The 26,680-nt window shown below is 53.7% G+C and overlaps 1 protein-coding gene across 2 annotated transcripts in view; it reads right to left on the minus strand.

Annotated features, from left to right (window-relative positions):
* The window catches only part of Afap1 (actin filament associated protein 1), a 135,528-nt gene that overhangs the window by 33,320 nt on the left and 75,528 nt on the right, over positions 1-26,680 (minus strand). For both annotated transcript variants that reach the window (XM_046423916.2, XM_046423915.2), the window contains exons 5-9: positions 23,439-23,650; positions 20,019-20,198; positions 11,009-11,104; positions 8,348-8,429; positions 2,161-2,310 (exon numbers count right to left, since the gene is read on the minus strand). In XM_046423916.2, the coding sequence (XP_046279872.1) occupies positions 2,161-2,310; positions 8,348-8,429; positions 11,009-11,104; positions 20,019-20,198; positions 23,439-23,650 (720 nt within the window). The remainder of the gene's footprint in view (positions 1-2,160; positions 2,311-8,347; positions 8,430-11,008; positions 11,105-20,018; positions 20,199-23,438; positions 23,651-26,680) is intronic.

The following is a 26,680-nucleotide window of genomic DNA, read 5'->3' on the forward strand; positions in this document are numbered from 1 at the left end:
GTCCCAGTGACCAGGCTGGGCCCAGAGAGGAGGGGAGGCTGGCTCAGTCTCCTGCGCTGGGTAGCTTTCCCTGCCCTTCCGTCCACTCGGCACCGGCCTCCTGGGAGCAGCACAGCAGCTGCAGAGGCTCCGCCCGCTTGGCAGGTCTGGTCCCTGGGCCCAGATCCAGCCACTCTCCTCCGCCTGAAACCCTGCAGCTGTGCCGAAATAACCTGGCGTGATCACCACCCACCAGAGGAAGCATCTCACAGAGAGGAGCCACACCGAGCAGGATGGTGGAGTCTGGTGCGTGGGCCACATGCTCCTCCTGCTCAGTCAAGATCAGCTGCACTTCCAAGAAAGGGCCGGCACTGAGGTTTATGCTGCGTCTAATTACACAGAGAGGGTCATTCATTAGGAGTCCTATGAGTGGCAAGCTCTTTTGGACAAGAAAGCTGAGGGAAAAGGCAGAGTATGAGGAATCAGCTAAATCAGAGAGCCAGCTCTGCCCTCAATGAGCTGTGTGACTTGCAGCTAGTCACTCAACCTCTCTGAGCTTCAATATTCTCATTTGCATAAGGAGACTTTGGACTACAGTCTCTGAGTTGCCTTCCATATTAGTGACTGCTTTTCACAAAAGAATTCCTATTTCCTCCACTGACCTAGAACAGTTTACACTGCAAACACAATTAACCCCTAACTCCCATCCTGTTGCAAGCAAGGACTGATGGGAGGGGAAATTCCCCAGTGCTCCAAGAGGACTGCATGGCGTCACCAGCCTGTGCACCATCCTCCACCCCTGGTGACAGCTCTGCCCCACCTGGCTGATCCAGGCAAGTTCTTTCCTTGTGGGTGGAAAGAACGGCAGTGTCCCTCGCCCGGCTTCTGTCTGCAGCAGCCCTGACAAGGACAACAACTGTACTCCTGGGCACCGTCTCTGCACAGCGTCAACAGTCTCCCCAACCCACCTCACAGGCTGTGGCTCCCACTCCCACGGGACACGCGGCGACAGCTCCTGCAACCCTGTGAGGCCTTCCCGGCCGCTGCCCAGAGGGCTGCATTCTGTCCATGAAAAGCTGACACCAGGCAACGCCCCAGAACCCCGGGGGGGAGCTCGGAGGGGGCTGCCTGGCCTGGCCCCCACCTGCCCACCCTCCTGCTCCTGCCCCTGCCGTGGTGCTCCTTCTGCAAAAGACATGGGAGCTGCTGCACCTTTGCCTCCGTGTTCATGGCCCAGCTTGGGCCCACTGGGCAGGACCCACATGCTGCCCTTTTGCTACCCTCAAAGGCCCCCCAAGACCTTGGATGTGACATGCTCAAGGAGGGAAGGGGAGAAAGGGGCGGGCAGCAGGAAGTGAAGGGAGGCGGAAGCTGACGGCCCAGCAGCAGCAGCTGAGCGGAGGCCCACCACTGGTGATGGTTTACCACAGGCAAAGGGCCCGGTGGGTGCAGCTAGTGCTAGAGCCCTACTCCCTACCCAGCAGGCAGCAGGCTCTGGGCACAGTCCAGCACCACAACCAGGAAAGGCAAACACCACCTCTCAGCTGGGAGCTGCTCTCCTAGGAGAGCCAGGCATTCTTCTGGCTGGGCTGCCTACAGTCAGCCCTCCTCTTCCCGGAGGCCTCCACTGGCCCCTGGCTGGCCCAGCCCACATGACGTCCTGGGAGGCCCTGGCTGCCTCTGCAGTGGCCCAGCAATACTGACCACAGCTGGGCGTGGCAAGCTCACTTCTGCAGTTCCCTGTACTGTCCCCTCTCCTGCTCCTAGACACGAGCCATGGCGGCAGGGCCTTCTGGCCCACTGTTGAACACACAAGCTCAATCCCACCCTGACAGACGCAGCTGCCCAGAGATGGGGCCAGAGGGAAGAGCCAGTCGGGCGGCCAGGGACCTGTGACACTATGATGAGGTGTGATTCTATACCTTGGCACAAGAGAGCACTGGTCTAACTCCATCGCCACCCTCTCTGCCCTCCCACCTCTGCCCACTGCAGTACATGTGTGCTCTAGCCTGAGGCTGCTGGAGGGGGTCGTAGGACAACCTCACAGGCCTGAGAGCTGGGGATTTTACTCTTGAAGGAACCTTAGCAATCATCCCAACCCCCTGCAAAACCTTCCATTAACATAAATAAAACTGCTTCCCACAACCGAGCTGCCCCAGCAGGGCGCTGCACCAGGCTCACCGCAGGTGGGGACGTCCTCCTCGGCTGACGATGTCTGCTCGTCGGTGGATGGCTTCTTCTTGCCCAAACCAATGATCTTGGTAATTTTTTTCCCAGTGACTTTAGACACGGTTCCCTTGGCTTCTGCTTTGGAACTTTTCTTCCTCTTCACTGTCAACAAAAGCTTGTTTTAATTGAGGATGTTAACTTTAAAAAGTAGACATGAAGCCTAAATCACCTCGTGTCTTCTTCCCCCACTTGGGCTCATCAGGCACGCTTAAGTACCTGCTCTATGTCACCGGGGTCTAGATGCTGTGGCCAAAGCAGGACACAGAGCTGCTCTCCGGAAGCCTGCACCCTAGAGAGGGCTGAGGACACACAGCCACACGTGTGTCCAGCGTAAGCAGCACGTCTGCGCACACACACAAGTGTCCACATGCACCAAGCAGTGGCAGGAACCACAGGGCCCTGTGGGAGAGTGGCTGGTGGTGGACTTCAGGACGAGTGCTCAGTAACAAGGAAGGAGTCCTGCCGACTTCAGAGGAAAGGGCTGCCCGCAAGAGGAGCAGCTGCTGATGCGGGCTGCAGGCCTGGGGAAGCGGAGCAGAAGGAGCAGGCGAAGCGCGGGTCGCAGGGAACAGAGGGGCCCGGGTCCCCCTGGGCACCTCCTGCCCTCCTGCTCCGTTCTGCCCTGTCCAGACTCTAGACCGCCGCCTGCCTTTCAGCTGGGATGCTCTGTTTCATCGGGTTAATATACAAATTCACAAACATTTTGCATAAAAAGATTTCAAGCTTCTCCTGAAACACAAATACCTGGCAAACCTGGACCCACAGGTGGGAAAGTGTCAGCAGAGCCACACAGACAGGCTCCAGCCAGCTCTGACATGGGCAGCTCTCTCTCCACACTGACCCCCACCACAGAGGGGCAACTGGCCACCAGCTGGTGACCTACCCCTGCTCAGCTCAGTCACCTACACCCCCCTGCCCTCAGGCCTTGTCCGTGACCTCTAATAGAACTGCAGGGACGGGGTCAGGCAGCAATCGGAACAGGCATGTGAGCAACAGTCCTCGGGAAGGGTGGGCTGGCCCAGTCAGTCTCCTAAGGGCACCATGCACCTGCGAGGGCAAAAGGCCTTCCCTGGAGCCACCCTCAGCACAGCCCGGCCCCTGTGCTGCACGGAGGCCAAGCACCCCGCCCAGCCCTCGGTCAGCCTCTGGGCAGCCACCCTTCAGGACCTCAGGAAAGCCAACGGCTCCTGTCTCCCCCGAAAGGAACAAGCACACAGCACGCAGGACAAGGCAGAGAGGAGCCCTCTAGGAGCCTGTGGCGATCCTTGCTGGACACGCCCCAGCTCCCTCCACCCACAGAGGCCCTCTTCCATGGGAACGGGCAGTCGTCTGCTGCTCCTCTGCCGCCCACTATGAGGTGGTCAGGGCGGGGGGCATCACACAGGTTCCCACCTCGGGCCTGGCCCTCCCCTACTCACACCTGCCCTCAGGCCCAGTGGGACTGGCACTACTCCTCAGTCCCTCTCCAGGATGGTGACAAGCCATGTGGCTGTGCCACAGTGAGCAGAGCCACTGGGAACCCAGCCTTGCGGGCTGAGTGTGCCCCAGTCACTGGGAGCTCAGACCCCCAGGGGCGGCATGGGGAGGTGGGCCTGTAGGGAAGCATCAGGAAAGACCACCCTGATCCCGGGGTGAGATCCTGGTGGTGAGGGCACGGAAGAAGGCCCGTGTGAGGACACAAAGAGAAGGTGGCCACCTGCGACCTGGGAAGAGAGGCTGATCATTCCATGTCAGTTGGACCAAACAAAAAGGGAAAGCCACCATGGGTGGCCACCCTGCCATCTCACAGCCCTGTAGGTCACTCTGCCATGGCACGGACCCTGCAGGCACATGCTGTCTCACACACCCTGCAGGCCACCCTGGCATCTCACATGCCCTGCAGGCCACGCTGCTGTCTCACACACACTCCGCAGACAATCCAGCGCCATCACCTACTCCAGCCGAGCTCCACAAAGACATGTGGTCCAGGACAGCGAAGCACCCAGAAGGCACCCACCCTGTCCCAGGCCCACAGAGCATGAGCAGGCAACTCTCCCTGGCACAGCGCTCGCTGTCCGTCTCATCAGCCTGGGGTTTCGCAGTCACTCCAATGACACCGATGGGCTCTGCTGGGAAAGAGCTTGCTGGGCTCTGACTACAAAGACCTAAGAAAATAATTAACATCTGTGGTTCCTTCAATACCTACTGCTTGACTTTTGCAAAGGCAGAAGTCAGGCCATCCTTGGAAGAAAAGCCAAAGTGTGTAGGGACATGAGAAAAAACCATCAAGAACTTCGTGAGGCCACTTAGCAAACAAAAGGCAGAATTTAGCACAATTACAAACCAGAACTCCCCACCCACTGAAGACGCACAGCGGTGAAGTGCAGGGTCCAGATAGTGTGGAGGTAGGTGGGTACAGGAGTGACCGAGACAATGGAAGCAAGGCCACTCCGTGCACTTAAACCCACAAAGCCAGGCAGCTCCCCGTCATCCCACAGAAGGGGACCTCGGCGCTCTGCTGTCAAGGCTGGTGGGAGAGGGTGGGACAGTGCCATCGGACTACGGACTCACTGAGTCCACCCCGACCCACGTGCAGATGGGGGAGGCAGAGTAGGCTGGGGATGTGCTTGCTTCCCTATGCACTGCCCTGGGACCTTTATCTTCTCTGCTCATGTCAGCTACAGTGTCAACAGAATGCTGACCCACTCACCACAAGCCACATGCACTGGCGTCTTAAACACCAGGACTCTGCCCTGAAGGAAGAGCTGGCGAGTGAGCCAGGCGCCCGATCCGACCACCGAGTCTGGTGCCACCTTCAGGGTAGATCCTCACACTCAGGCAACTATACAGAGACGTCTGCAAACCACACGCGGCCAGTGAGGGAGGCTCAGCTGGAAGCTTCCGATGCAGCCAGGAGTGGAGGGAGGACGGGAGGGGTGTATTTGGGCCATTAATCCCCTCTGGTGACCGTTTCCTCAGTGTCTGCCACACCCACAGCACCTTGCTGGGCAAAAGGAAGTGGCTGCAGCAGGCGGCTCTCTGAGTCCCAAGGCCAGAAGGGCATGACAAAGGGACAGGAGGGCAGGAGAAGCCGGTGTTCCCCTGCCCGTGTCATAGAGGTGCGCCATTCCATCCACGTGCCCCTCAGGTGCATCGGGGAAGAAAGAACAGACAGAGAAAGACCAGCTGAGCAGCGTCCACGGAGTGTAACAGCAGGGCAGGGGCCAAGCCCAGTGGTGGGCTGCGGTCCTGGCTGGGCCAGGAGACGGCTGGACGCAGGAGTAGGGAAAAAAGCCAGGCGACATGGTTAGACCAGCCTCAAAACAAAAAGCAAACAAAAACACAGCTAAGCTGGACCACGGAGGCTGCAGGTCATTCGACTTCAAGGAAAACTTCAGACCGCTTTCCAGGTCCTGGTCATAGGCAGCACCCATGGAGGACACAGACAACACGCTCACTGAGAAGCTTCACAGAGGGGACCCAGCTGGTAAGCCACCTTGCAAAAGCAGACCACGAAAGCTTCTGATGAGAACCTGGTGGCACCAATGTCCTGACGGCAGGGCACCAGGGTCCTCAAGCCTAGCTGCTACAGCTGTGGGCCGGCCTCTCACCAGAGAGGGCACCCTTGCTTCAACTGAGCACACAGGGCACCTGGGCAGCTGGGTCACAGGCTCTAGGAGAGCAGAGTCACCTGGATTTGTGGAGGGAGGCTTCCCTCCCGACCACAAGTCACGGCCCTCACCTCCAGGCATACTCCTAGGACGTTAAAGCCAGTGAAGCAGAAAAGCTGCACAAAACACACACCTGACAAAGGACTTGCATTCAGAACAAGCACAGACCCCTCAAAGCTCAATAGGAGTGAACAACCCAATAAAAACATGGAGAAATTGCCGAGAAGACACCTCACAGAGTTACAGCAACCACCAATAACACAGGAAAACTGCTCGGCCCCCTCCAGTCACTAGGGAAACCACAGTCACACTCCACACAGAGAAGGGACCGGACAGAGCAGAAGGGACAACACTGAGACTGGTGAGACTCCTCATGGCCTGGCAACCCACACTGGGATCAGTGCCCAAGGGGCAAGAGGCACAGGTCCACCTGCCTAGCACAGCCAGAGCGGCTCTGCAGTGGGGAAGGGGAAGACCCAGCGTGCACAGCCACCCCGAGAAGACCGCCCCCTGCAGCCATCTTCACCGCCTCAGCAGGGAAGCAGATGGCAATGGGGAGGGGGACCCAGAAGGGGGTCCACCTGCAGGGCAGGAAGCAGCTCAGCGGTGCCAGGTGGCTCAAAGGCGCGCACAGGACATCTGGAGGAGCAGGAGCGTCCTGTCTTGACCGTGGTGATGGTTCCATGCCTGAGAGACGTCTGCCAACACAGAACTGCAGGCCATGGGCAGAGCTGAGCTGGGAGAGAGCGGCGTGCACACCTGCACACTGTTCCCAGAGGCCCTGCTCAGGAGCACCAAGAGCAGGAGCAGCCCGGTGCACTGACCGGTGGACAAATGTGCAAAATGTGGTGCTTTCCTAGGATGGAATTCACAGTCTTAGAAGGAAAGGACACCAGAAAACAGGTGGAAACATCCTTAACATCATGTTAAAGCCAAACACGCCCACGTCAGACAGCCCACCCCAGACAGCCCAGGGTCACGTGCTCCCCTCACGTGGAAGCTGGAGAGGAGAGAGGAAAGGAAAGTGGGGATCTATGAGATGAAAGGTACCTCAGCAGAGGAGAGCAAGGGGCCGGAGGGAGGCAGAGGAACTCTGGCCAAATTACATTGTTCTAACATGTGCACATAGGGGTGCTCAACACCCGGTCCCCCATAGTGTGTGATGACGATGTGACAAAAGGAAGAAACTTCTGACACAAGCAACACTCTGGGTTGACCACAAAGACACACCCTGAGTGAAACAGCCAGTCACTACAGGACACAGCCCCAGAGCCATGGAACTCAGAGACAGACGCAGCACTGCATGTGTCAGCTCTAGGGAGGAAAGCCAGGGTTAACGGGGACAGAGTTCAGTTTGGGAAGATGGAACGGTTCTGGGGATGGACGAAGACAGCTGCCCAGCAGTGAGAATGCGCTTAATGCCATCAACTATGCACAGGGATCGTCACAGTGGCTGCTCTTACGGTGTGTGTGTTCTACCACGGTTTATGAAACGTAAATGCAGGTGAAATAAAAACATTTTCAGAAGAATGCAATGATGGCATTTGCTGGTAAGTGGGTGGAAATGGAGAAAATCATGGTGACTGAAATGAACCAGACTCAGAAAGTCAAGGTCAAATGTTTCTCTCATATATGGACGACAGAGCAAAATAAGGAAAGGAAAGCAGCTGGGGAGAAATCGGGTATTAAAGATACGGGGTGATGGACGACAGACGTGGAGAATGAGAGAGAAGGGGCGAATCACAGACTGACTGACAGAACCCTGTCACGGGCGGGTAGGCTGGGTGCCTTGTTTACTTCAGGCCTGGTCTCCGGGCTCACTGAGCACCAGCAGGATGCTGTCAGCCTCTGAGGGACCCTCCATCACTCCCAGAACCTGGGGAGCCAGAGGCACAGCAGCTTCCAAATGGGTATCTCAGGTCCTCCTTGTTACCAAGGGGAATATCTCCTTTACATACACATAGAACACACCGATCAGAAATAAGGTAGCGAGAGGAGGATCAGCAGAGAGAAAAAAAAGATCTTTCAGAAAATCTTTTTAAAAAAGACTTCAGATTCTGGTCTCCTCGTCTTAAAGATAGGGAAACTGAAGTTCATGCAGGGAATACTTGCTCCTGACCATATGGCTAAGCGAAAGTAGTGCTGGGGCAGCCACTCGAGGTCCCATTCATTCCCCAAAGGTCTCAAGCAAGATGCCAGCCCTTCCTTGGTACAAATCCGTCTCAGCAATAGATCTAGCAAGGAAGCAGGCTGGCAGGAACCATCAGTTCAAAATACACTTGGGCACTATGAACAAGGGCACTGCCCAGGCTGGGGCTGGCAGGATGGGAAGGTGATCCCTGGCTGAGGTTGACCACAGGGCCCTGCTCCTGTCACATGACCTGTGGCAGGCAGGGTGTCCGCAGCTGAAGCCCAGAGCACCACGTGGTCACTGCGTGCCCACCGCCCTTGCCTCCCCCAGTCTGCACTCGGCCACAGGTGCGGCTCACCTTGCTCTTTTCCGTTGCACGAGGCGATGCCATTCTCCACAGCACCCTCCCCATCTGAGCTGGGTCTCTCTGAAGACAGCTTCTGTAAGGACACAGAGGGTTAGGTTGCTCCTAGAGGCCACACGGCTCTGGCGACGCTGATGGGTTGTCAGAAGCCTCTGGAAGGAAGTCAGATGTGGTGGGATCCACTCGGTGCAGAGAGCCGGGGCTTCCCTCCAGCACAGACCTGCTGGTCAGGCAGCTGCAGAAGCTTCAAAATGCAAACCAACCAAGAGAACCACTCCGTGGCTCTGGTGTACTGACACATGTGCGTGCCTTGCCCTCCACTCAAATCACTTTTTCTTACAGTCATGAAAAAGTATAAGGATTACTCACTAAGCCATATTTTCTTTGCAGGAGTAAATAATCCCTCATCTATCTTTTCCCTGTCATTTGCCAATAATCGGGTAAATGTCAAGTATTTACTTGTAACAAATGTATTCAGAACAAACACAGAAAGAGAGAAATTACTATCAAAACCTCCCATGGCCGGGGGTGTGGCTCAGCAGTCAAGTGCTTGCCTGGCAAGCTTGGGGTCCTGGGTTCCGTCCCCAGCACCAAAATAAAACAGTGGGGCTAGGCTCCTTGTTTACTTCAGGCCTGATCTCCTGATGTAATGAGCATAATCAGGACTCCACAGTGTGGCAGCTGGACCCTTCCATCCCTCCTCAGAACCTGTGGAATCAGAGGAGGAATGGCTTCCAAAATGGGTGTCTCTGGTCCTCCACATTAACCCCCAGAGCCACAGAGACTGGCCAGCCAGACAAAAAGGAAACCAGCAAGAACTCTGGTAACGAAAGTAGTGGCATGCAGCAGGCTCCTACTGTGCACCCGGCCAGTGCTCCAAGTACCAGAGCCAGCACTGCCCCGCTCTCAGACCTGCAGCTGCCCAGGAACACACCACGCAGCCCAGAGGCCAAGCTAAGGAAAGGCACGTCACCAGTTCTGATGGGAGTGCACCAGGAGCTGGGAGGCACTGGCGGGAGTGAGACCCACGGCCTCGGGGAAAGTGACGGGATTAGCAGTGGGACAGACACTTAGCAGAGCTCCCTCCTATGGGCTAATAATTCAGCTCCTGGGAATCTGTGCTCGGGTAATAGGCAGAGAAGCAGCAGAGGTTTATGCAAAAGGTCTTACTACCACGTTATTTAAGCAGTCTAGAAAAAGGAAAAATGGGATAGTTGTGGGGAGAGGGGACTGCACAGCTACCTCAGTGATAAGAAGGTGGCAAAGCGTCACATCCAGCTGATGAAACTGCAGAACCCTGCTGCTTGTTATGAATGTCAAAACCTAGGAGCCGGCCAGCCAGATTCAGGCAGGTGGGAAACAAGGCGTGTAAGAAACCTGACTGCACAAGATTATCCGAAATGTAAAAGAAACACACCCAGGGAAACCTGGCGAATGCCATGGAGGGCATGAAGAGGGGCAGACTTGAGTGACTTCTTCCTGCTATTTATGTTTCTCTGAACTTTCTCAGTGTTATACAGTAAGAGTTTATAGTCAGGAATAAAGCAACAGGCTGTTCTACTAAAATACCAGGTGGTTAACTGTGTGTCAGGTTGGAAGGGGGCGTTCCTGGGTGATCCAATCAGTGAACTCGTATAAGCAGGCTGTCCCCCTGATGTGGGTGGACCTCACACATCGTGTGAAGACTGGACAGGATGAAAAGACCAGCCTCCTGCCTGAGCTAGAGGGCCTGCTGCAGCAGAGGCCGGGGGCCAGCCTGCATGTCACTCCTGGGCCTCTGCTGTGTCCAGGATGCACATCAGGACTTGCATCCGCCATAGCTGTGGGAGCCACACCCCTGAACAAACCTCTTTCCACACACACCCCTCAGTTCTGCATCTCTGGAGAACCCTAACACAAGGACAGAGAATAGGAGGATCCGCTCGTCCCCTGGCTGGGGCTTCGGCAGGCAGGCTTGGGACGCTCCTAGGACACAGCTGCAAGGGACGACTCCACGGCCAGAGCCAGGAACAGTCCCAGTGATGTGCAGACCAAGGACATCAGAGCAGGAACGCGGCACTACAGGGTGCCCCCCGCACCTCTGGCAAGAAGACGTGCACAGGCAACAAGCTACATGCCGACTACTGCGCCCTATACTCCTCCTAGCAAGAAAACTGGCAGAAGCAGAGGGGCGGTGAGCTCCGCCTGCCTGGGGGTTACACCCTGGGGAAGGCAGGTTGTGAAGTGCCTGCTGCATGTCGCAATAGGCAACAGCTCTGTGGCTCTGCACAAGACCCCCTAAGGTTCCACAGCTCGTCCACAGCAAGCGAGGCCCTGGAGCCTTGTCCAGAGCAGACTCGGAAGAGGACAGCAAGCAGGACTGCATCTGTTTTCCAACTGCAGCCCTGAAATTCTCAGTGTTATTAAAGCTTGCAGGCAATTTGAATGTTCCCAGTATAATAAGATACCAAATGTCTGAGGTGGCAGACACGCCAATTTCCCTGACTCAATGGTTACACACTGTCTACTAGTGTTGAAAGGTCACACAGCATGCACAGACATATACAATTAGTGTGTCTCAATTAAAAATAAAAAGACATTTTAAGAGAACCCAAACACTTGGAGTGACACCCAAATCACTCACGAGTCCCGGTTCCTGGAGAGACTTGCCCTTACCTTCTCCAGCTCTGCCTTGTGCACTGGGGCACTGGGCGGTGGAACACACTCGGGATCCGCAGGGCCACCGCAGCCACTGTAGGCTTCCCTGATCACCTGTGGAAAGCAGAGGTTCAGGACGGAGGCCAGACCAGGGGTGAACAGACCAAGGCCGACGGCGTGCAGGGGAGCTGGAGGGCCAGGAGCACCTGGCACTGAACAGACACAGGTCCGCACATGTTCGCGCCTTGGCTCACCCGGTGGGACCGTCCCAGGTCCCAGGGCAGCAGAGCAGAACAGTGCGCTAGAGTTCCTGCTCTGAGAAGGGCCCTGCACAGTGTAGACTTGGGCATGAACCAGGGTCCCCAGGCAGATGAGATGGAGTGAGCAGCTTCGAGAGCCGCAGGGAATGAAGGACGGGGCTTCCACAGGCAGGTGGGCAGCGACCTCAGCTCAGGCGGCTGCAATCAGGCTGGAGAAGAGACTGAGCAGTGCCACACAGGCCAGCAGAGAGGGCAGCCCCAAAGGAGCAGAGAGAAGGGGGCTCCAGCAAGAAGGCGAGAGCTGGGCAGACAGCCAGAGCCAGCCGACCCCACGAGAAGACTCCCTGGGAGGGAGGCGGCGATTATGGGAGGGGCAAGGCTGGAGGAAGCCGATGCACAAAGGAAGGTTTCTCAAAGTGCTCCTTTTCCTACTAAAGGCTTCAGCCCTCTGAACAGAGTAAAATGCAGAGAGGCTCTTCACGGGGAGGGTCTGAGAACACTGCTGCCTGGCCAGGCCTACCTCCTCAGAGACACATGAGGACAGACCCTCAGGAACGAGCTGTGCAGCTATGGGGGAGATAGTTAGCTTCTCTGAGCCTCAGTTTCATCATTATGGTGTGGATATGAGGTGTCCCCCAAAAGCTCAGGTGTTAAAGTAGGAATGTTCAGAAGTGAGCTGATTATGAGCACCGTGACCTCATCAGTGAATTAATTCATGTGATGGATTGATAATTTGAATGCATTACTGGTGGTAACTGGAGGCAGGAGGGGCATGGCTGGAGGAGGTAGGTCACTGGGTGTGGGCCCATGGGGACTACATCTTGTCCTTCCTCTCTCTCCCCCTCCCTCCCTTTCTCCCTCCCTCCCTTCTTCCTGGGTCCCAGGAGCTGAGCCGCTGTCCTCCACTATGCCCTCCACCAGGATGCTCTGTCACCTCCGGCTTGGGGAATGGAGTCCGCTGACCTGGGACAGAACCCGTGCAACTGTGAGCCCAGAGAAACTCTTCCTTTTTAAGTTGCTCTTGTCAGGTGTTTTGGTCACAGTGATGAAAATCTGACTAACACAAAGGAAGGCGTCAAGGTGACCTGTCTTGCAGGACTTCGGCTAAATGAAGAGGAAACGAGACCTTGCACGTTAGATGCCCAAGCCAGCATCTGACCCAAACTCCTTCACCACACAGACGCGCTGTGACCATGGGCACTCGCTACGGTGAGCCTCTCTGCAACTTAGGTGGAGAGTAGGAATCACCAGCCCATGTCCCCATGCTGGCACAAGGGGCCCTCATGGCCACCTGCTGGCTTCTCCATCACAACTAAGCTCATACCACGTCCAGGTGTGGCCCGTCACGGGACGTGAGGTGAATAAGGAAACAAGAACCACGTGCCTGTGTAACTCACACGCTCTTGTCCCCACAAGTCAGCAGGCAAGTCTTACAGAAGCCGCCTGTTCCTCCTGGATCTACACTGCAGCAGGAGCCAAGCCAAGCTGCTTCTGGGCAGAAAGGAACGCCAGCCCCAGAGAGCTGGGCAGTGGCCGGGCACCAGCCTCCACAGATGCCCTGCAGTCACACTGGGCTGGACTTGGCCCGGAGCTGACAAGCAGGATGTGTCCCCAGGCACTCTGCTATTGGGATGCCTCATGTGCAGAGCGCAGGGTGACTTGCGTCCACACCCGAGCTGTCTCAGGAGTGGACGGCACAGGGAAGAAGAAAGTGAGGAGGCAGCCAGAGGGCTCGCGGCATCGCTCCTCCTGGTGGTTTCCGAGATTCGAGTAGGACCCGGAGGCGCTCCGCCCACAGCTTCTCCCTGCTCCTCCCTCTTCCACACTGACCACCCCACGGCGGGTCTTCGTGCCCTCCTGCCCACGTGATGACCAAATCCTCAACTGACAAGATACAGTTTTACTTGATTTAAAGACAAGACTCTTTTTTCTAGGGAAGCAGCTTCTGAGCTTTTCCGCCAAACAAGAGCTCCTAGTTTACTCCCAGTTCTTCCACCTGCTGTGCACGCAAGGCTGGGCCACTCAACCTGAGCCTCTCTCTCCTAACCTGGAGCATGCACAAGATGACACCTTGGCAGTGACAGAGAAAACAGAGTGGTTTCAAGGATGTGAAGCGCCCTGCCCAGTACCTCTCCCTCACAGGTGCTAAGTGACTTCTGTGCTTTCCCAGTCACAGATCCAAATAAAGGAACCAGGTTTCAACTATGCACATAAACCTGAACCCGACAAATTCTCCTTTTGCACTAAAAAGCGGTGCCGCCAAACCAGAACCTGCAAAATCCTACAATCTCTGCAAAAGCTTTTATACCAAGAAGGTCTGTATTCTGTCTCCTCCTGGTTTTCCCATGGGGAAGAACATAGAGCATCTTCAGCAGAGTTGCTCCATTATCCCCTCCCCCACCTCTCCAGGGCCAGGGTCTCCTGGGGAGAGCACACACTTCCTCCCAGCCAAACAGAACCCATCTCTTACACTTCAGCCTCAGGCTCCCACAACTCCAGGGAGCCTGCCTGGCCTCCTGCCATGGTCTGCACTAGTGTCCCTCAAGGCCACATGCTACAGGTTGATCGCCAGGCTCCGGTGCTCCTGGGAGGGGGTAGACCTTTGGGAGGCGGGTCCTGTGGAAGTCAGGTCACTGGGGTGTGCCCTTGAAGAGGATGTTGGGACCCTTTTTGCTTCCCAGCTGCCTCACTGTGTGCCCCTGCCATGCTGTTCCGCCTCACCAGGCCCAGAGGCAAAGGCAGACCACCAGCGACAAGCACGGGCTGGAGCCTCTGCAACCCAAGCCTAGCACTTTTCTTCCCCTAAGCTGTCTGCGCAGGGATGGAAAGCCCACTACCATGCCTCCCTGTGGTCCACGTGGCGTGGCCACCCTCGCACACCCCCAGAGGGCCAGGACTGCTCTTCCCGGACATGCTCCTGGGCCTGAGTGTCCCCCACACTGCGCTCCCTGACAGAGGCTGGGTCCTCTCAGCTGTGCTCCAGGGCCAGCATGTGACAGCAGCTGAAAGTCTGGTCAAGGGGAAAAATGAGGGAATGAAAAATAAACTGGATTGAGAATCTCTACGGGGAAAGGAATGAAGGAAGGAAAAGCCAAAGAAACAAGGCTGCCACCAGGCAGGTAGAGCCTGGGACACGGCCCCCTGTCCTCTGCACTGATTTCTGAAAGCTTCACAGGAGAAAACACTGCTGTTTTTGGCACAAAAAAAACCACCTGCATAGCGCCCTGCCAGGCTGCCTTCCAGGGAGCTGCTCCCTGGCACAGCCAGCTCTCCCACACCAGGCTGCTGGCGGCAGAAGTGGCCCGGCCACAGAGCCAGTGCCTGGCGACAGCCTTCAAGGAGCCACACAGAGGAGCCAACACAGCGCACGCTGGCCACCGCACTGCCTTGTTGTCCAGCCACTGATCCCTCTCCCAGCCAGAACTGAAATTCCTGGCAGAGGGGAGCCATGTCCCCCACAGTGCTTGGGAAGGGGGAGGCACACGGCAGGACAGAGACCCAGACAGCAACTGGGGGCATTCCTGCCATCACAAGACCGTCTTCCCCAGAATCAACAAGGATCCTGCCCAGGACTCGGAGGAGGTATGTGGGAAGGCCAGGGAGTCACTTCAGTGGAAGAAGTCAGGTCACCTCGTGTCAGTGTCCTCCCCCCCTGGCTCTCCATCGAAGGCCAAAGGCACCTTCAGGGTTAGTTCAGAAGAACAAACAGAGGCTCTGTCACCCTGGGCCTCAGGAGGACTACACGCGAGTGCGCTGCACCAACGTAGCTCTATTTAGAGAGCCACATTCTGTGAGGACTTCAACACATACTGGAGAGAACTGCATCTGAATGCAAAGTCACAATGCTCCAAAAACTAACTGTTATATGTTTTGCGGTATTTTTGTTTGCTTTTAACTTGAACTCTCTTTTCCAGAAACACAATCTCTGCACATTTTTTAAGGAAACCTGACCACTCTGCTTCTGGGAAGATTGGCTCTTGTCTTCTGCTTGACCTCTGCACAACGGCTCCTGCTTGCAGCATCTGCACAAACGCTCACACACACACACACGCACACACTCTCACACACACCCTCACAGCATACTCACACACATTCATACACGCACACACTCGCACTCACACACTCACGCACACATGCACTCTCATACACACTCACACATATACTCACATACTCTCATGCACACCCACACTTGCACTCACACACTCACACACACATTCACATGGACACACACACACACATTCACACACGCATATACATACTCACTTTCATGCACACACACTTGCACTCACACTCGCAGTCACACACATATGCACACACACATTCACACATGCATACACACCGTCATGCACACACTCATACACACACACATGCACACAGTCGCACACACGCACACTCTCTCTCTCTCTCTCACACACACACACACACACACGCACACCAGTCAGACACAGGAAGAACCACTCTGGCAGGAATCCCTCAAGAGCACAAGGCCAGGCCTCCAAGGCCACCCGCCTCCAGCTCCTGTGCTTGACAGAAGCATGTGTGTCTTTGTTAAAGGGTTTTTAATGTTATATTAAAGCTATTTCAAAACATCTACAGCCTGGGCCACGAGCTAGAACGATGCAGGCAGCACCGGCTGAGGCTGACCCACGGCCCCCGTTGTTGAGAGCCACAGCCAAAGGGGCCCCAGCAAACTTCCAGCTGCCAGCAAACTTCCAGCTGCCGGCTGATGATTGGCTCACAGCGGCCCCAGCAACATCTAGCTGATTGGCTCCTCTGCGGTGATGCTCATTGGGCTGTTTCCCTGCCTTTTCAGACCACGGAGCTGCTCATTGGGGGACTTTTTTGGCAATGGAGCCCGATGCCTTTCTCCACGATATCGTGGATAAACACCTGGTCCTTGTTCGTTTTTTGATAATGGAGTACCCTCTATGGTGGTTTGAGAACGGCATTCATTAGCCCAATGTCTCCCTCTACGGCATCGTGGGCAAATACCTGGTATTCTACTCCTTTGATACCTAGTTTTGTTAAACCCTCCTCCTATGGGGCAATTCCTTTTAAAATGTCCTGTTTGTTCACAATTGTAGCATGTTCTTGGCCTGGCAGCTAACGCCTGTTTTATTGCAGCTGCCACAATTTGCCCTTGTTCATTAATGTCTCTGGCATCTAAAGCCTGTTTTACTGCAGCTGCCACGACTTGCTCTTGTTCATTAATGTCTCTACATAATTTAATATATGTGTTTAAATCTTCATGTTTCCATGGTCTAATGATATCTCTGCACCAACGATTCGCTTGCTCATAAGCCAGGTGTTTTAGTAATGGCATTGCTTGTTCTGTATTCCCAAAAACTCTGGTAGCTGTTTGAATAAGCCTATCTACAAATTCAGCATAAGGTTCATTAGCTCCTTGTATTACCTTAGATAATTGACCTTGTAAACCTCCATGTCCTTGTAAAGTCTTCCATGCCTTAATTGCATCTACAGCAATTTGTGCATATACACCAGGATCATATGCAATTTGTTGCTGCTGATCCTCATAAGGTCCCTTTCCTAACAACATATCTAGATTTCTCTGAGGATAACCAGCTGCTGCATTTCACCTAGCCGTCTCCTTGCAAAATTCCTCATTGGCAACCTTCCATAACAGGTATTGTCCTCCATTTAGCACAGCTTTACACATATTAGCCCAATCTGCTGGCGTCATGTTCAAGTTGTTAATGGATTCGACCATGCTTACAGTGAAGGGTGCTTGAGGACCATAGGTCGTTACAGCCTCTTTTAGCTGCTTCACTGTTTTGAAATTTAAAACTTGGTAAAATTGCTGCCCTCCTGCCTCAAATACAGGGCATGTTAATATTTGAGATCTTGTCTCAGGATCCCAACTATCAACTGAGGGGGTTGGGGACCTCCCAGCATATGGAGGTGGCCTTGTTAGTTGGACACTTACGTCCTCTGGTGATAGAAAGGTGTTAGTAGCAGTCTCCTGTAGAGGTGGTGCTGTTGGTTGGACACTTACACCCTCTGGTGATAGAAAGGTGTTAGTAGCAGTCTCCCGTTGTAACTTTCCCCCTGATGGCTTTTTCTGTTTTACACTTTCTTTCTCTGTCTGACTAGCTTGAGAGGCCTTCTCTTTTACTTGAATCTTTTCCTCTGTCTGACTAACTTGAGAGACCTTCTCTTTTACTTGAATCATTATGTCTTCTTCTTCCTCTACCATTGTCTGAACTGAAGGTTTTGGACTAAGCAAACAAGATATGAACGTCCACAATGGCAATGTGCCAACTGGCAGAGTCCCTGGGCTTTTCTTTTCTATTCTTTTTAAATCTTCACCATGATGGTTCCATTGTGATATATTTAACAACTCCTCCTTAAAAAGCCATGGGCTACATTTTTGTATTGTATCAACGTATGCCCTGACTGTTCTTGATTTTACTGAGATGCCTCCTTCCTCTAACAATTTACTTAACACTCTTTCAGTTTGTTTTTTGCTAATTTCTGATATACCCTTTGGAGAACTGGCTATAATTTTTATTTCACCTTCATAATCGGGATCAATTACCCCAGGACTTATCATAAGTCCTTTTAGAGTAGAAGAGCTGTGTCCCAATAATAAGCCTACTGTTCCTTTGGGAAGAGGTCCTTTCACCCCTGTGGGAATGATTTGAACTCCCATCTCTGGAGTTAGTACTGCTCTGGCGGAGGTGCAGATAGATGTCCAACCCTGCGCTCCCTCTGGTTTGTCTGATGAGGGATCTGATGGACAATGTGTCCTGGGCACTACCCTGATGGGGTTGCTGGGTTCCTCCAGTGCTCCGTATATTTGTGGTTTTGGGCCCCGGAGCATTGGGCCCCCCTGTCCATTTTTTGGCAATAATGGCTAAAGAAAAAATTATGTAACGTTACAGAAGGCACTAAAAGAAAACAATTTTACATTGTCTTCACCGGCACTGGGATGAAGATAGGAATTCTGGCAATAATGGCTAAAGAAAAAATTATGTGCGGCACCCCGTGGCATGGGGCCTCCTGTTAGCCAGGTAGAGTCCCATGGGGACCTGGCGGGGTGCAAGGAACAATATCATGTTTTCATGCTCTAGCTGTCTACTACACTTCAAGAGGGCATTTAAGTCATTTTCTCCCACTTCCTCCTTAACAATTCCTGTGACATTACTTCCACTTGTAGCACAGTGGGCAAGTCTGGGCCAGAGAGGTGTGTGCTGGGCCAGTGTGGAGGCCTGTCTGTGAAGAGCACAGGACCTGGGACCCACACAGCGATGCCCGAGGGAACCTGTGTGATCCTTGAGGATTCCGGCAAAGCCACTTGAAAAACTCATCTCGATCATGTTCGTCTACTGCTGCCTGAACCAGGAGGGGCATTTCCGTCTCCTGCACATGCACCAAGAGACCCTGCAGGGACCCAGAAAAAACCAAGGTGACTCTCTGTGGCAGGCAGAAGCATAACTGCACAAACGACACAGCAACCTGGCAGAATCCATGATGTCAGAGGTGTGCACGTCCTATGCCCAGAGATGCCCCGTGAGGGTCCCATCCTAAGGAAACTGAGGCATAAAGCCAGAGGACATGCTCTACAGAGCTCGTGGCACGTAGATGCCCAAAGAGGTCCCACTCACGAGGATGGCTGAGAAAATTCTGAGTGGCAAGAGCCCTGGAGGACAGTGGGGTGTGAAGCCACTTATGTGAAAGTCTGAAACATGAGCAACCATGTCATTTATGGTCATGGTTCAGGCATGCCAAGGGACAGCATGGTTTGGAAGCATACACAGATATCACCAGACTCAGGACACAAGTTCCCTCGGAGGAGGGAGGGAGGGAGGGAGGGAGAGAGAGATCAATTCTACCTGTAGCGTTCTTGACCCGCAAACAATATAAATGATAGGGGACAGGATTTCTGGGAGGTGGTGCCTCATAGATAGCATCAGTGCCCGGATAAAAGAGGCTCCAAGAGCGGCCTTTGCCCTTGCCACCATGTGAAGGCACAGTGAGAAGACAGCTCTCCACTGCAGAGCAGCCATCTCCAGACGCCAAATCTGTGGCACCTTGGTCTTGGACTCCCAGCTCCAGCACCTGAGGGAATGCTGAGGGAAAGAAGACACCACACACTGTCCGCTGGCTTGCTTGTTTCTGTTGTTTATAACCCACCCAGCCTACGTTACTTCATTAAAGTGGCCTGCCATATTCAAAATTAGAAACACAGTGAACAAAACAAATTTAGCAGCAGATCAGAAACTGTCAGAGAGAAACAGTGAACTGGAAGGTAGCAAGGAAAACAAGCCAGACTGAAGAAGAAGAAAACAGGACAGTGAATACAAAGAAGGGATAAGAAGTAAACTTGAGATGGTAGGACAAAATCAAACACGGTCTCAAGGAAGTGGGGATGGGGTAAAGCTGTCTTTTAGGAAAAGGTCTGAACAATTTTTCCCAAAAGATGACAAACAATCTACCAATTTAAGAAGCTCAGCATGTATCAAGCAGAATAAACAAAAAGGAACCCATATCCAGACACAATGAAGTGAAACTATAGAAAATAAAATAAAAGAGAACTCCCTAGGGTAATCTGCAAACGGGGACAGATGGCCTCCTTGAGATGGGAGCCACATGAAGAGGGACTCTGATAGAATAGCGTACCCAGCTGTCAAAGACAGAACTATTCAGCTTCATCTATTTTTAGCTTGAAAAAAAAAACTAATAAAAATAAAAGAAGATCTAGGAAGAGGATGGGAAGTGGAATGGCTCAGAGTCACCAGGCGACCCACCTTCAGCCACTGCTCAGCTTGCTCCTTGCTCTGGACTGCGAGGACAAGGGGGTCGGTGCCTTGCTGGGTGATTTTCAGCTCATGCTTCTTCTTCTTGCTGTCTTTTGGGATATAGGTGATGTTGCAGCCTTGGAGAGGCAGTTCCATCTGAGGCTGCTGGTCCTTGGAACTCTTATAGCACTGCATTCAACACAACAAACCAATGTATATGGTAAGGAGGCTTGAAGAGAAACACTGATAAAACCCAGCATAATAAAACCACGAGCACAGGCAAGCTTCAGGGGGTCTGATCCCAAAGTGTAGACGCTCAGCAGCTGCAGACCAGCAGGTGTCAAACCCATGCACCACTTCACACCAGCTGGTGGATGTGCCTGTTAATTCAGCAAAGGTTTACTAAGCATCCAGAACATGCTTCAGCAGGAAATAAAATGTTCCTAGTGGGATGAGCCTATGTTCTAGTGGACTTACTTCACTAAGTGGATATACTTACATAAAAACACTTACATTTACATGAAGAATAAAGTGGAAAGTGCACTACCAGATTTGGTGCAATAGCAAAGCCCTAGCATGGAGCCACAGTCTAATAACGTGACACCTGTGGCCTGTGCTGCTTGGCCATGGCCCTCCCTTTCTGAAAGGCAGGCGAGTCACTTTAGTAAAGGTATCAACATGGGTGCCTGGTGGACAGCTATGCCTTGAGTTCGCCCCTCTAGTGTGTGAGAGCAGCCAAAATGCAGGCTGCTCCACCTACATCACAAAGTTCACGAGGTCCACTGAGTCCCTCACAACTGAGACAGGTTCCCGTCGCTCTTGCTTACTCTCCATCTATAACAGAACCAACTCTGCCGCAGCCCCTGCCTGCCTGCCCTCTCTGTTTAACTGTAGCACTTAGAGCCCAAGCATTACTCTTAATGGGGATACACAGCCCCAGAGGCCAGATATCTGGGTCCTAGCTCTGTTAATATGGAATATGGTCCCATGTCCATGTCGTAAGGCATGTTCACTGTTGGCGTTATTGTTAAAGCCCACTATCAGCAGCACTCCGCCTGCTACTAGGCACTGGGTGCTCACATTACAAGAGCCACTTCATACATGTCTCACAGCTGTCTGTGCTGCAGATTAGGAAACTGAGGCTCCACTGGGTAAGTGACTTGCCCAAACAGGACAACTGAAGAGTGCAGACAGGACTCCAGCCCACAGGGAGAAGGGCAGGGCCTGCACTCTTAATGGGGACACAGCATTGTTGGTAAGGAATCAAGGAACAGGCACCAACTTTCAGAGCAGTTTCTAGAGTCCTTCCCTGGTTCATAGTCTTAAACCCACGACTCTGGGGTAAGGAGAGATCCACTTTAAAAACTTCCAACTGATGGCAGCCTGCCTAAGATGGGAAAAGGAAACTCTCCAGAATGGCCCACCTCAGGCTGCTGTGAGTGCTCACCATTTAGCAGAATTTTGCACTTGAATAAATGTAAAAAAAAGATGGGAAAGGAAAGTAACAGCCTGTGGAGGAATGAGGGGTTTACAGTTTGTATTTTTCTGTAAGCTAATGCCTTGCAGTGAGTAAGTCATCAGCAACATGACAAAGGCAGCCTAGCGACTGGCAGAGTGGCCCAGAGAGACTGCCTCTGGAACAGGACATTACCAAGATGGCCCCTAAGAGCAACTTGGCTGGGGCCAAGGGTGGAGCAGGACCTGGCAGGGAGGCCATGCAGTTCAAATACGAGGCCTCAGGGACCCGCGGGAGGCGGGAACTGCACGGCCCTGCTGCAGCTGCCCCAGGGCTGGTCTGAACACGGCCCTGCGCACAGATTCCAGGAAGGAAGCTCGACCTCCAGCTAGAGGACCCCTTCTAAGAGGGCTCAGTGACCCTCCCAGCAGGCCAGGAAACAAGTGTTCAGTTCTGAAGGGGGATTGGGCACACCACAGTGCTACCCCAGAGCCACCTGGGTGGAAGACCTAACTGTTCCAGAGGAAGATTCAACAGAGTGTTAATGGTATGTGTGTGGGAGGACGGCGAGGGTGCAGGGAGGCGCTCATTTCTGTTTACAGCCTTCAGCACAGGCGAAGTTTGGAAGTCACTTGCTTCTATCCTTGTAGCTTTTTAATGTCAATTAGGTCATCCAAGTAGCTGGATCATAGGTTATTTCCGAATGGAAAAAGTTTCCTAATAAAAATAACTAATTCTGATCTTGCATTTTATCAAAGACCATGCTGGTTCTCCATTAATTTCTTCTTTAACATTTATAACTAAGCTCTAGTACTGCAAGTATCATCCTGGCATGGAGAGGGAAACTTGCAGGAGACCAAATGGCAGAGAAAGGAGAGGAGGAAGAGGACAGTGGAGAGGTGACGGAGGGGACCAGGAACCAGGGCCCTAAACTGCTAACCCACAGGTGGCCAAGAGGCTCTGCACCATGCCCACACTCCCCCGTGGGGTGAGCGCTGACTGTGTCCGTGTGACACTCACAGCCTGCAGCCTCTGGCCTGGAGCATAAGCAGGGCCGTGCCATTCCTGCTTCTTCCGTGCTCTGGAATTCCCAAGGGCGGCATTTTTGGCACGTCTAAATTTGGGAGAAATTCAGGCCACACATGTGGAAAAATATGTACTCTCAGTGTTTAAAAAATAAACAAAAATAAACATAGTCCTAGGAATCTAAGACTCTCACAATTCACAGATAAAATTGGGTTAAAAAAAAAAGGATCATCTGTTCCATTAAACATGAAACAAAAATTTCCAGGTTTTCTGTTTTAATGACACACCTCTGAGTGGTAATTTTCCCCAAGTTTAATTTTAAAGAAAAACCAAAGGTAAAAACATACCCTATAGTTCATAAATCTGATAAGCAACCTTGGATTCTACAGGGAGGGAGAGGGGAGGGAGGGAGAGAGGGAGGAGCCAGGAGCAGGGAGGGGTGGAGGAAACACCCCAGGCAGGCAGGGGGCCCCACTTCCTCACAGAGCCCCCAGGGAGAACACCCAGGCATGGGGGCTGTGCTTCCCACCCTGCGTCTGGCACTCACTCCATTCCGCTCCTCTGGTGCTTGGGTTAAAAAAAAAAAAACTTGGCCCTAAGCTTTCCAGAAGAATTTTCTCTTCTGCACACCCTCACCAAGCCTTGAACGGCCTCCCCACCCCACTGCCATGACCTGGCTTTGAGGAATCCACTGACTCACTACAAATGAGAAAACCCATCTTGCAACTCCTGGCAAGTTTGTAACTGTGCCTTTCCACTGACACAAACCGCAGGCACAGCCCAGTGACAGGAGGGGCAGCCCTGGGGACTGTAACTGGGGCTAGCTCCCCGGCTCCTCCTGGTGGGCCCAGGGCTGCCAGGGAGCTCCTCCCTCCCACGGCTGGTGTCACAGTGCCCTGGGCCTCTGTGCCCTCTGGCTCTAAGGGCGGCTGACTGGAGCACCTCACCAGCAGCTTGGCGTCCTTGATGACACAGAGCAACTTGGTCCACTGGCCGAAGCGCTTCTTGCGCAGCAGGAAGGCACAGATCTTGGCATCCTTCACCAGGTCCATGGACGCCTCCTCTGAGGGCCACTGGTGCCGGGTCTTCTTCCCCTTCCCCTCCTCCTCCTCTTCATCATAGGACTCGTAGGAGCTGCTCATCGCATCCGAGTCATAATCTGCAGAGACAGAGGAGCACAGTGAGGGAACCGACCCTGGATGCTCTCTCCTCGGGCTCAGAGCACATCCTCTTACTTCTAACAGCCAAGGAATTCATGAGAAAAGAGCTTTTGCCTCTGAAGAAAAAAGATAACTCTCCAGAGTCCAGGAGAGAAGCTCAACCCAAGGTTTCAAACTGAAGTGTTCCAACTTCTCTCTCTCAAACCACCTGTCCACCGTTCCCGGGGCCCGGAGCTGCCTGGTGAGATCAGCCTCCCCTGCACTCTGGCTCACAGGGCCTTGGCTCCTGAGCCCACACCTGGTTGGTAAAGCCTCAGTCTACACCACCTTCTTGCCACTGGCCTCCTCTCATGCACAGACCCTTCTGGACTTCAGGGACCAACTAAACGCCTCTTCTCCCTGGAGTCACCCTTGGAACTGCACAGGAATTTCCCCACCCTTCCAATGGAGTCCCCTCATTCTGAAACACACTAACACAGACCAGGTTGTTTTGAGTTTCCCAAAGACATCATGTTGTCCCTTACCCGAGACCTCTGCACAGGCGCAGCCTGCTGTGCTTCCACGCACCCTCAGGCCTTGACGTGGGTGAGGGTGCGCACCTTCAGCCCTTGACTTACAGACACCTCCTCCTGCAGGCCCTCCCCAAGTACCAAAGCTGAGAGCCAGGCACCAGCCTGTAACCCTCAGCATCCAGGTGCTGAAGTTTTAATTCCCACGTCACTACATTTAGAGACAGAACTTTTAGGTACAAGTAATGTTAAATGGGGTCATAGGGCAGGATCCTACTCCAACAGCACTGGCCTCACAAGAGGAGGAGGAGAGAGATCCCAGTGCCTCCGCACCACGCCCTCGTGTAAAGGAGTAAGAAGGCAGCACCCAGGCTGGGGTTGTGGCTCCGTGGTGGAACCTTCGCCTAGCATGCACGAAGTACTGGGTTTGATCCTCAGCACCACATAAATGTAAAGTCAAGATACTGTGTGCACCTAAAACTAAAAAAGAAATAAAGAAAGAAGGCAGCACCCACAAGGCAGGCAGAATCCCTTGCAAGAACCCACCAGGCTAGCACCCCAATCTTAGCAATTCCAGCCTCCAGAGCTGGGGAAGTAAAGTCTGTGGTCTAAGAGCCCCTGCAGCCCGGTAGACGGCATTTTGTTCCACGCACACTGGGCCAAACGTTCCCATTTCCATGCATCCTCACGCAGCCATGCTGGGTGGTGAGCGGCTCGAGGCAGTGTCGATTCACTTCTGATGAACCCTAACCCTGGGATCACCAGGGACACATTCACTGTTCCAACACAGTTGAAGAAGGATGCCTGACGCAGCAGGACTGATAGATGAGGAGGAGCAGTGGCAGTGCCGTGGGCCACACGACATAACACAGGCTGTCACGCCCACGACGAAGCCAGTCAGGGCCACTCCAGGAGAACTAGGCTGCACGAAATAGTGACACTGACAGAGAAATGCCTTTTTCTTTGGGTCCTGTAACGGCTCCTCTGACCCAGCTCCCCCAAGGAGGCAAGGCAGGCAGGAAAGAGGAAGAGCAGCCTCGAACCAGGTTTTATTAGGGAGAAGCAATCCAAACGAGGCAAGGGGTCAGGTTTCAGGGGTGACTCTAGCTTCCTGATGTCTGCTGTCAGCAGGTCGATTGACATCTAGGAAGGCCACGCCTCTCTCATGTGCTGTGTGATGATCAAAGGCAGAGCCACGAAAGGGACACAACGTGCACAGCCCACAGGGGCATCGTCAGTCCAGTCCGCTCTGCGCTCAAGGTGCTCACAGCTCAGACGGCCCAAGGCTGGCTCGCCACGTCTCCACATTCCCGTGCTCAAAGCTAGGGGGCGCTCAGCTCCTATGTGGCAGCTCCCGACCACAGACCCTCCACATGCACGCCTGTCACTACAACAGGGAAGTGCACCCAGTGGTGACGTTCACATTTCAGTGTTCTGGCAAAGAATCAATACTTGGGACAAACAGATGAATGGTCGAAGGTGAACTTTCAGTGGTGAAAAGAAGCCAAGGAGGATTTGAGGCAAGAACCAGACCGACAGCGTAACCCTAGCAACAGCCCTGAATGGGCGGGGCCCAGGGGAGGCACCTGCCATTCTGTCCAGGTCCATGCATAGAGCCTGTGGGTGACATGCTGAGGAAACAGGCTGAGGGCTTGGTAATCATGTGGAAGATGGAGAGCGGCAGAGTGGCGGCCCTCGGGCGCTGCTTCCTGTCAATCCTCCCACAGGCAGCAGGGAGGACTGAGAACTCTCCACCCCTGCCACCACAGGGCCTGCCATCGGCCCCTGTCACACGGCAGCACAAGGACCACCAACCCTGCAACTTAGGTAAACTCAGCTCCCCTAGGCCCGCCACACTCCGAGTCTCAGCAGCTGTTGGCTGTCGGCTGCTCTGTGCCCACCACTGCTGCAGATCACCGCCAGAGCGCCTGGCAGGCTGCAGGGGGCAGACGCTGACGACCTAGCGTGACCCACATTATCACAGGCAGGGAGTGAGAACCACGAGTGCAGGACCCAGGAAGAGAGAGCTTCTCATCCAGACCCTGCACGAGAGGGGGCCAACAGGACGGAAGCCGAAGGAGGAGGTCTCGAGCGAGCCTGAGAAGAGGGCATGGGCCGAGCCGCTCTCGGCAGCCTCCAGGGCAGCAAGAGGACTGTGCTCCTGTGCCACCACTGGAAGAGACCAGGGTGGGCAGGCTTCAGGGTGACGGATTCCACCCTGACCTGGGCAACTGTTCACCTTGTGGGAATCACTGACGATATATTCAAATCTTATGCCTTTTTGATAAATAGATTGTATTTTTTAAATACCCATCAGTGAAGGGAAGTGACAGGGCATGAAACCGAGGATGGGTAGGGGGCAGGCAGAGCTTCCGTGCCCTGCTGTGGTCCAGCCAGATCAGGACAGCCGTGGACGCCATCATGTTTAGTTTGGAAAACCAAGAATCCCTCAGATCTCAGCTTATTTTCCTGGACCATCATGTTCAATAAATACTTACTGAACAAATGAAGACAAGAGCT

This window comes from Marmota monax, unplaced genomic scaffold, assembly GCF_021218885.2.
Source record: "Marmota monax isolate L192 unplaced genomic scaffold, Marmota_monax_Labrador192_F-V1.1 WCK01_AAM20220418_F8-fsc00009, whole genome shotgun sequence".
NCBI lineage: Eukaryota > Metazoa > Chordata > Mammalia > Rodentia > Sciuridae > Marmota > Marmota monax.